The sequence below is a fragment of the Pterocles gutturalis genome, unplaced genomic scaffold, assembly GCF_000699245.1.
Source record: "Pterocles gutturalis isolate BGI_N339 unplaced genomic scaffold, ASM69924v1 scaffold2204, whole genome shotgun sequence".
NCBI lineage: Eukaryota > Metazoa > Chordata > Aves > Pterocliformes > Pteroclidae > Pterocles > Pterocles gutturalis.
The window spans coordinates 1-10,215 of NW_010130277.1; the positions used below are offsets into that span (position 1 = coordinate 1).

At 58.3% G+C, this 10,215-nt stretch overlaps 1 protein-coding gene across 1 annotated transcript in view; it reads left to right on the top strand.

Moving 5' to 3' along the window:
- Positions 1–1,390: 1,390 nt before the first annotated feature.
- Positions 1,391–10,215, top strand: part of LDLRAP1 (low density lipoprotein receptor adaptor protein 1) — a 12,041-nt gene continuing 3,216 nt past the window's right edge. The window contains exons 1-6 of the mRNA XM_010080150.1: positions 1,391–1,527; positions 3,058–3,170; positions 5,597–5,711; positions 7,991–8,063; positions 8,485–8,568; positions 9,653–9,783. Of these exons, the coding sequence (XP_010078452.1) occupies positions 1,432–1,527; positions 3,058–3,170; positions 5,597–5,711; positions 7,991–8,063; positions 8,485–8,568; positions 9,653–9,783 (612 nt within the window). The 5' untranslated portion in view covers positions 1,391–1,431. The remainder of the gene's footprint in view (positions 1,528–3,057; positions 3,171–5,596; positions 5,712–7,990; positions 8,064–8,484; positions 8,569–9,652; positions 9,784–10,215) is intronic.

The window sequence follows — 10,215 nt, forward strand, 5'->3', positions numbered from 1 at the left end:
GGCAGGGTGGGGTGTTTTGGGGGGGGTCCCTCTCCTCAGAGAGGCCCCGAGCTGCCCTGCACGGGATGCGGGACGGGATGGGGGGCACGCGCTGTGCCTGGGTAGCAGGCAGGGAGCGTGGGGCAGGCAGCTGCCCGTCCATCGCAGGCAAACTGCCCTCCGCCCCGGTGTGCTCACCTGGCTTCGGCCGCCCCGGCGTGCTCACCTGGCTTCGGCCGCCAAGGGTGGGAGGACAGTGGCTTTTGAGAAATCCAGACTTTCCACTGGCACCCTCTGTTTCTGGCCGGGATGTGACATAAACACAGCATCCCGTCTGTCTTTGGTTTTTCCTTTCCCTCTCCAGGTTTGGGGGCACAGAGCCCCTTCCTGGGGTCCCACTTCTGTCACTCCGACCTTACCCAGTGCCAGGCACTGGGGTGGTTCAGCGTCCGGCGCTGGGAGTGGTGCCGGGTTTAGGGCTTATCTCCCGTCCCGAGGCTGAGTCACCGGGGTTACCCCAGGGACGCGTCCGTCCCCCCCGCAGCCCTGCCCTCCCGGCGCTGCAGGTTTGTGGGGAGCTTGGAGGCAGCCGAAGGGGGGTGAATCCAAGGCATCAGGGACGGGTTTAGTCTGCAGCGAGTGGAGGCTCCTCTCCAGGAGCCCCATCGCTCCCCAGGGCCGTGGGCACCTCGTGGTTTGTTGTCTCCTGCTCGAAGCAAATTCTTAAAATGAGAGCTGCAGATCCTGGGTCACCGGCTCCGCGCCCTGTGGTGCGATTTCAGGCTTAGAAATACTCACCTGACTGCCAGTTTGGTCCCAGACTTAGTCTCTGCATTTAGGACCCTCTTTCCCACCCCCCAGCACATAAGGGAGGAGGCTGGTGGTCCCTTGGTGATCTTGGGGGGAAAACAGAAACCTCCCCCGTTGAAGCTTTGCCCCTCAGGGGTTTTGGTGACGGATTTAGCAAGTCCCCGCGCATCACCTGGATCCCTGCGGCTGCGCGTGGGCTTAGCTGGCGGCAAATCCCGGCTTAGCCTCTGCGGGTAGGTGATGGGCAGCGCGGGGGGAGGTTATTGCCGTGCGTGGGCCGGCGCTGAGCCCCCCTGCGCCTGGCTGGGGCTCGGGAGCCCCTTGCTTGTGGTGTGGGCTGGATGCTCAGGGTTAAACTGAGGAGCTGATGGATCTTCAAGGGTCGCTACCATTTGCTGTGGCTCATGGAAAAAATTTGGGGGGTTGTTCTTGCCTCTGCCCCGTCTCCTTCCTGCAGCTGTGGCAGCACTGCACAGACACAGGGGTCCAGACAGGAGCTAAACCATCACCCTGCTCATACCCAAACCTTCCCTCGGAGCGTAGTGGGTGTTCTTGTGCATTTGGGAATCTAAGAGCCTCTTTATTGCCTCTCTAGAGCTCCCGGAGAACTGGACCGATACCCGTGAGACGCTGCTGGAGGGGATGCTCTTCAGCCTCAAGTACATGGGCATGACGCTGGTGGAGCAGCCCAAGGGCGAGGAGCTCTCTGCGGCTGCCATCAAAAGGATCGTGGCTACGGTGAGTGTCCGTGCTGGAGCACAGCCCCGTCTCCTGCTGCTCAAACCAGTCTGTTCCTGGGGGGTTTCAAAAGCCACGGCTCCGGAGGCAGCACTGTCCGTCTGCAGGCTGGGGGGTGTCGGGATTGGGGGTCCAGCCCCTCCAGAGGTGGGCAGGTGTCTGGTGGGGTGGGTAGAAACGCCAACGGCGGCACTGGGAAGCCCTTGGGGCCAGCCCGGGGATGGGACAGGCTGCGGGGAGCTGGTGGTGTGTCTCAGCTCTGGGTCCCCTTGATAAGCTTGGGGTGACCCGGGGTGTGGGAGAAGCTCTGACCTGGTGAAATCAGCCTTCCCCAGGGCAGGCTGTCCTCTTGCAAGGCAGGGGCAGCGTTCTGAGCGCAGGCAGCATGTGAGCGAGAGCTGGTGTACGGTTCTGGGTGTTCTTCCCGGGATTTGGAGGGTTAAGAGGAGAAGGGAGCAGGACAGCTTGCTCCGATGCCCAGTCCTACAGCCTGGTCCCGATGTAACCTCTGGTGCAAGAGGGACCTATTTTCAGCCGTCCTCTAGCACCGAGTCTCCCCAGAGCCCCAGCTCACCGGGCTCCGAGTAAAATTAACGTTTCTTTAAGTCCTTATAAAGCTGAATGAGGCAAAGACCCAACTGTACCGTTAACCATCGTAAAACTCAATGGGGTGGCGAACTGTGCTGGGTAACGACGGATCTTTTCCTGGCATGTGCTGAGCCGGACGGGAGGGGAGCGCTTGCATGAAACAGGAGCCGCTGGCAGAGCCCTTGGTGTCTGCTCTGATCGACCAGAACGGAGCCCCAGGGCTGAGCCCAGCTGCGGAGGGGCAGGACCCACCGCCGGCCGCTCTGGATGCGGCTCAAGTGAGGTCCCCAGGGAGCAGGGCTGAGGATCCAGGGCTGCAGCTGGCTCAGGGAGTATTTTTATTTTGGAGAGAAGCTGGGCGGTGAGCTGAATGTAACCTGAAGGCTGAAAGCACAAGACTAGGAAATAGGAGAAAGTGGCCCTTAAAAGTCCGGTCACTTTTTAAGCCAGCAGCCTGACCTTGGTGGGGGGGATGCTCAAAAAAAAACAGCAGCACAGCTCAGAGCTGCGTGGGAGCCCGCGTCCCGCAGGACCGTCCCCTCCTGACGCGGTTCCCGTGAGCGTGGCTTTGTGCTGATGTCCCCTCTGCTCCGGAGCTGACCCTAAGGACAGAACTCCTCGGGGTTTCACCGAGCACTCGCAGCCGTGCGCAGCGTGGGCAGAGCAGCCGCTGCTCCCTGCGGATGCCCACAGGAAATCCTCGCGGAGCGTGGGGTGGATGGTGCGTGTCCTCGTCTCGTGAATGCCGGCAGAAATCACTGCTTCAGGGGAGGAAAGTTTTAACGAGTGTCTTATCACGCCTGGGTAGTAAATTCCTCCAGTACTAACGAGTGCTGTTAACATGCCTGTTGGGTAGCGTGGATCTGGAGCCTCTGCCCGTGCACCGCAGACGTATCGGTGTTCACAGCTTGGATCTTTCCTCACCCTCTTTTCCTTCCAAAGGCGAAAGCGAGTGGAAAGAAACTGCAGAAAGTGACTCTGAAAGTCTCGCCCAGAGGGATCGTGTTAAACGACAGCGGAACGAATGAGCTGATCGAGAACGTCTCCATATACAGGTGGGTTATGGGATGGGATGCGCTTCGGTGGGTGCGTGTCCCCAGGGTCCCTCTCTGCTCCATTCTCCATCCGGATGATGCCTCACCGGCCGTCACGTCTTGATGGAAAGCACTGGTGGGGGAAGGAGGGTGGTTGCTAAATTTAAGGTAAATTTATGTCTGGTGCAGTGAGGGATAAGGAAAGACACGACGAGCCCAGAGGCTCTGTGTGTGCAGAATGCAGATCTGCAGCCACGGGTGGCTTCACCGCCTGCTCCCGGCAGTGGAAATGCTGGAGCACCCAGAGTGATGGCAAGAGTCAAACACAGAGGATGGGCTGAGCATCCCCGAGTGGGAGAGGACACCGGAGCCGGGGCTGCCCTCCCCTCGCTGGCTGCTCTGCACCTCTGCTGGGTTTAATTAGCTCTGACGAAGAGCAGGGCTGGGGCAGCCATGTGGGGAGGGCGAGGATGGATTATCCCGTATCCGCTCCTCTGCCTTTGGGAAATATTTTTTCCAAAGAGGCTGGAGGCAGGCGCAGACCTGGTGGAACAGAGCTCAGCTGGGATCCAGCCCTTTCCATCTCCTCTGTCCCTTGTCCTTCTTCATCCCCACACTCTGCTTCTGTCCTTCCCCTGCTGCGCTGTCCCCCTGTGCAAAATCCAGGGCGGGGAGCGCAGGGCTGAGGCTCTCTAACCACACCACTAACCTGCTTGCTTTTCTCCGGTTTAAACCAAGCCGTCGCGTACAGCCACCGGTGCTGAGCCCCCCGCCCTCCCCGGGAGACGAACCCACTGCTAAAGAGCAGAGCTGGGCAACGCAGCCACGCTCACGCCAAAATCCAGACTGCCACGCTGGTGTAAAAGCAGAGCTGTGGGGCTGGGTTTTTAGGTGCTGCCTTAAATTCTGCCCAGAGGCTTTAACAGCCGGTGATGAAGCTCTTCCTCCCGGTCAGTGCTTGGGTAGGAGCATCCCCTCCTTCAGTTGGCTGGAGTCAGCGTATCCTGAATCCTTAAAGGATTGATGCTGCTCCCGGTGATGCAGGGATCAGGGTGAAAGCTGGGGGCGGTGCGGGGGTCATCTCCTCGCTCTGCGAGAGTGCTGCACCGGTGGCAGTCCCAGGGCTTGCCTCTAACACCTCTGTGATCTCCTCTTTGGCTTTTCTGCTCACCGGGATGATGCTGGCTCTGAGCTCTTGCCCCAGGACAAGGTGGCTGAGGCTACGACGCAGCCACCGTCGCCAAACGCCGCTGCCAGAGGCCTGGGTGGTAAAACCAGCTCAACTCCGGGGCGAACAAACGGGAAGGAAGGAGCGAGCATCCAGGTGCCTCTTCCACCCAGAGCACGGCTCGGCTCTGGAAAACAGAATGTAGGCCACTGAGCAGAGGCATCCTTAGTGCAGCGAGAAACTAACGCCGTGTAGATAAATTTTGAATGTGGCTCTTAAATCCCAGCATCTTCTGGGAACTGGGACTTTCCTGTCCCCTCCCAGCAAACTCTTGGGGTCAGCGAGCGCTGGAGGGGCATCGTGGGGCCATGGGAGAGCTTTTACTGCAGCATCCCACTTTTTCCTTGGCTTTCCTCTTTCCTTACCACCTCTGGGATCTGTCGCATGCCCAAGGAAGAGGCTTTGCTCGCTGCTTGCGCCTGTCACCTCGCACTAAACCTCCGGGGCCGCTCCGCCTGGTGCTTGCTGGCTTCAGACCCTCGGTCCCGCAGCTCCTGGTGCGGATGGACCCGCGGGAGGTGACAGTGGCTGATGCCGAGGGACCCGCTGCCCTGCAGAAGGGAGCTGAGCCCTCGCTCACAGCCTGGTCTCCCCGGACAGCTCAGCCTGTTCTTCTTCCCGAGCCACATTCGGCGTTTTGGAGTCAGCCCTGCCTCCTGCCCTGTGTCCCGTGGGCTCAGGGCTCTCGGAGCATCCGTGTGTCCTGTGCATCTGCTACTGCAGATCTCAGAGCCTGAATTCCAGCCTTGCACACAGCTTTTCTTGGGCGACCTTGCATCCATTTCCTTCCCTGGTTTGAGCCTTGAGATTAAATCATAGGCTGAGAACAAGTCCTTCCCTCTCCTTGGAGCTTCTCCTCCAAGGAAAATCCTCCGGAGTCTCTTCTGCAGGCAGAGCATTTCTCTAACCCCCTCTAACCTCTCCTTCCCTACAAGATGAAAGATTCTCTCTTCTCTCCTGGCTCTGCGTGCGATGCACATGGTTCACACCATGGCTTCGGGACCTGCTCTGGGCTTCTCTTGTGCTCAAGCCAGTGGCATCGACTCCTCCGCTTTGTGAAGGAGTTTTATCGAAGCCTGGTGACACTCCCTCTGCCTTCCCTGCCTGGCCCTGGAGCCAGCAGCCCTGCGGTGGGCGCTTGTTGGTAGGTCAGAGGAGGGGTTGGTTGATCTCTCTTGCCCGCAGGACCCCGGACGAGACATTTCCTTCTGTCTTTCAGGATATCCTACTGCACGGCAGACAAGATCCACGATAAAGTGTTTGCCTACATTGCCCAGAACCAGCTCAATGAGAACCTGGAGTGCCATGCCTTCCTCTGTACCAAACGGAAAATGGTCAGTCCAGAGGAGGAAATGGGGATGTGGCTGTAGGAGGAGGAAGCAGAGAGGGGCTGTGCCAGTGAGATAACAGCTCTGTCCTTAGTTAGGGCGAGGGGGGGCCCTGCCCCTGCAAACGGCCGCAGGAGAGCACCCACCCTCCCGCTGATAATCCTGCCCGGTGCCTGGCCATTGCTCTCGAGGCTGGATTCAGCCCATCCTCTTGGCAGGTAAAAGCCTTTCTTGGCCCCAAGGTCTGGGCTGGCAGACCCCAGACCCCCCTGCCCAGAGTCCCAGTTGCTGGGACTCTTCCCTGCCCAGCATCTGTTTCCCCGGGCTGCCGGCGCCGGTCGGAGCCGGGCGAGCAGAGGGGTCTCCGGGGAGGCTGGTAGCGAGCTGCCGGAGGGTGTCCCCATCGATGGGAAGCATTCAGCCAGCAGTTCTGGGCTCGCTCTCCTGGCTTCCTTCCATTTCTTGCCGTTGAAGCTCCCTGGCCAATTTTTAGCAGCATCTTTGCAGAGCGGGCCGTGTCCTCTCCATGGGGGACCCCGCTGTGTGCCGAGGATGGGGGGTGGAGCAGACCTGTGTATGGAGAACGGTCCGTGGCTCTTGCTTTGAACCCACTCATGGGATTTTTTTCATGTCGATTCAGTGCATCAGGATGGGCAGGGGATCTCCCAAATCCGCAGGGAAACAAACATCCCAAGAGCTGTTCCCACCCAGCGCATCCCGGTGCGGTGATTCCCGACCCTTCCGAGCATCCCTGTGCCCAGAGCGCGGCCGCTGCAGCTCTGTTAATATTCTGGGCTTCTCCCAGCTTGGATTTTCTTTTTCTTTTTCTGGGGAGAGAATAATGGAAGCTACAAGTTGTCTCTCCTTTCCATGGCGTGCGCTCCCATCCTTGCATGGCGAAGATAAGCTTCGCTCTGCAAATTAAAATTTAAATCTCTCCAGTGCTAAAAGAATTATCTCAGTGGTAGATCAGCTCAGTATGTCTCCCTCCAAATAAAGTTCTCCAAGGCCGTTTGTGGCAATAACTGGAAATATATTTTTTTTTTCCCCTTGCCTGTAAAATGCTTGAACATCACGCTGGTAAGGTGATGCCCCGCTCCCAGCCCAGGGACTGTCCCTGCCCCAGGGCAGGGTCCCTGAATGCGTGCACAGCTACCAGTCACGGGTGTTTAATTAGTCCGTATTTTTAGTTCATGGGTAATTCTCAATGGTTGCTGGGTCTATTAAACTTGATTCAGATGTGACAGCTTAAATTGTAAACAGCTGTGAGGAGTTTCATACTTAATTACCATATTTAAGTTTTTGCCATAAAGCGTTTGCGCTTCCATCAGAGATGTAAATAGCTGCGACGCTCAGATGAGCTCTCCCGCTTTGCCGGGCGTCGCTGGCACTGATGGGTTTGCTGGGTCCCCTCGCCCAGCTTTCGGGGGACGCCTCTGCTCCCTTCACACTCCCCCCATGTCTGCATCCTCCCAGCTACCGGGGGCTGCGGGTTCCAGACCTGGATCTGGGTTTGTTGGTTTGCAAAGTTGGTAAAACCAACTCACGCCTGGAGGCTCCTGCGGCACGCCGGCCTTGCAGTGATCCTCATTATCTGCGTGCACTTAGCTGCTCCTGAGCTCTGCCTGCGCCTGATGAAACCGGCGTTTCGGGCACTATTTATATATCTGCAGCAACTCGGGCTGTTTAAGGCAGTGGGGGGGTTTAATGCTGCTCCAGCTCTTGGCTTGGGGAGGGGCTGAGGAGGAAGGTGTCCCCGCTGCTGCCGCCTGCTCTGTTCCAGAACAAGCCCAGCTCTGAGCGAGGGTGACCCCAGCTTAGCTCGGGGGACCCTGCCTCCAAGATTGTCTCCCTGGGAGCTGCAGATTCCCGGCATTTTACCCTGTTGTCTGTTGCTCTTGGAGCATCCTCGTGCACGTGGTTGTGCGTGGGGAGGGATGGAGCCCAGCTCTGCGCATCCCTCCTGGCTCTGGCGTGGTCCAGGGCTTGGCCCCGGTGCTGGTTCCCTTTGGGATGTAGGTTGTTCTGGCGGGTGATGCTCCATCCATCAGTGCGGTGGCTGTGACAGCCGTGTCCCTGCCTCCTCCGTCTGCCCGTGACCCCGCGAGACGTGTCTGCGATGAGCTGCGTGTCCTGCACGGAGCGCGTCTCTGCTTCCGTCAGTGTTTGAGCGCAGGACTGGTTGGATCCAGGTTAACGTAAATCTGCAAAGCAAAACCTCCAAATGATGTCGGTGCACACGAGGACCCGTCGGTTAACGTGCTGCCTCACCGCTGTCGTTCCAGGCGCAGGCGGTCACCCTCACCGTAGCCCAGGCTTTCAAAATCGCCTTTGAATTCTGGCAAGCGGCTAAGGAAGGTGAGGCTTTGTTTCCCTTTTTCCTCCTCTTCACCTGAAAGTTCAAGGGATGACTTTGGGGTTTTTCCAGCTTTCCAGTGCCTTTTCCCCTCGCCCTACAGATTTCCCGGCTGCCGTTGAGGTTGGTCTCACCTCTGGGGTGATTTAAAGCATCTTCCAGGTTTCTCTCGACAGCCGTGTAAATCCAGCCGAGCTTTGGCCGAGCTCCTGCCTCGCAGGTGGGGTGTGCAGGACCGTCTGCTGCACTCCCAGCCCTCCCACTCGCGGGATTTTTGCTTTTTACCTTCCGTGAGATTATAAATTACACCCAGAGCTGGGCTGAGATCTGGTGGCCTGTCCCAGCCGTGTCCCCCCCAGTCCCTCCTCCCAAAAGGCTTCGGGGAAGTGCTCCGCGATGTGACGGCATCTCTTTCTTTTGCAGAGAAGGAGAAACGGGAAAGGTCCATGCTGGAAGGAGAAGGGACGAGCAGCCCCAGCTCGGATGCCCCTGCCCGTCCTGGCGCATGTAAGTCACCGAGAGCAGAGCTTGGGGACAGGGACAGGGACAGCCTGGGGTCTGCGGGGTTTTCCCTGAGCGGGGCAGCGCCTGGGAGGGCTTTGAAGACCAAACCCTTTGGTCCTAGTGGAGATGTTGCCCTCGACGGAGCGCTTGGGACACGGTGGCCGCCTGCCAAGTCCATCTCCCCTTAAATATCTCGCGCAGCCGCTCGTGCTCAGCTCCTGCCGCCCCAAATCCCTTTACTTCTGCCCGAGGCAAATTGGCCGTAATGTCCTGATGAGCTTAGCGTGGACCCACACGTCCTGAGTGGGATTTGGGGTTTGTCTTGGACCCAAGCTGAAGGAGATGGACGTCCTTGTGCCGCTCTGCCTCCGGCTGCCCTAAGGAAGGAGAGGCGTGTGAAAATAAAACAATTAATTAGTGAAACCTCTCATAATTCAGTGCCTGGGTGCTCTGCTGCCTCTGAAACTCACGAGACGTAGGCAGGGAGAAGTGGGACAAAAGGCTAATCCCTCTTCCATGCTGGCCTTGGAGATAAGAGGATTTGGCACAGAGCAGAATAGCATCAAACCGGGCGTCCTTCCAGGCTGGCACGTCGCCTTGCTTCGTGTGAAGGCCCAGGACTGGAGGAATCTGTCACAAGTGGTGGCACATCAGGATAAAGGAGGCTCGGGGCTGGCGCGGGTGTAGGAATGGGCTCCGAGGGATGGAGGCTCCAAGGAGACTGCTCCTCACCCAGGGCAGGATTTGCCCTGGTCTTATAACGATGCATTTTTGTAGGATGCTGAATCGATGCCATGGGCTGAGCTGCAGATGTCACCGTGGGGCCGGGGTGTCCTGGGGCTGGGGTGTCACCATGGGGCTGGTGTGTCCGGGGGCCAGGGTGTCCTGGGGCTGGGGTGTCTCAGCTTTGCCCAGGGCTGATCCTGACTCACCTCGAACGTAAGCGGGTCCCCAGGACCTTCCACCGGTGGCTGCTAGCTCCGCTGCATCCCTGTCCAGGGGGTCTTGTGTTCCTGCAGAAAGGCTTGGTTTTGTGTGATCTCTTTTTCCGCTCTCCTGCCTCATTCCCTCTCCGCTCTGTTCACAGCAGCAGCCACGGGGAACTTGCTGGATTTTGAGGATCCTGCCAAATCGCCCCTGAGCAGCAGCAGGAACTCCCCACACTTGGATAACAGCGTGTTTGGCCCCAGCTCCTCCGTCAATAACAACGTGGTGTGGGTAAGTGTGTGCCCGGGGCACCGCGGCGTCTGTCGGTGCGATGCCACCTCCATTTCGTGTGCTCCCGGTCCCAGCATGGGGCTTTTTCTTGGATTAGCCCCCCCGGGAGCTCTGGGGCAGCCGAGCCGTTCACGCGGGGTTTCGGTCGTGCCTGAGCTGGGTTTCGGTGTCCTGCTCAAACTGATCGATTAGTGTTCAAGTGCCCGCTGCCCTTTTTCGGCTCGGTAAATAAACGCCGGAGATTGCGAGGCACTCTGAGAAATGCCGCCGTCGGGTAATTGAATATTACTTATTCTCCAGCAGCATTTCGCGGTGGTTTGTCACTTCATTGAGAGACCACCTAACTGCTCTGTTCAGGGGGAAAAAAAAATCATTATGTTGAATGCTTTTGTTTACTGTTCGCTGAAACCAGGTTATATTTATGTTCATTAT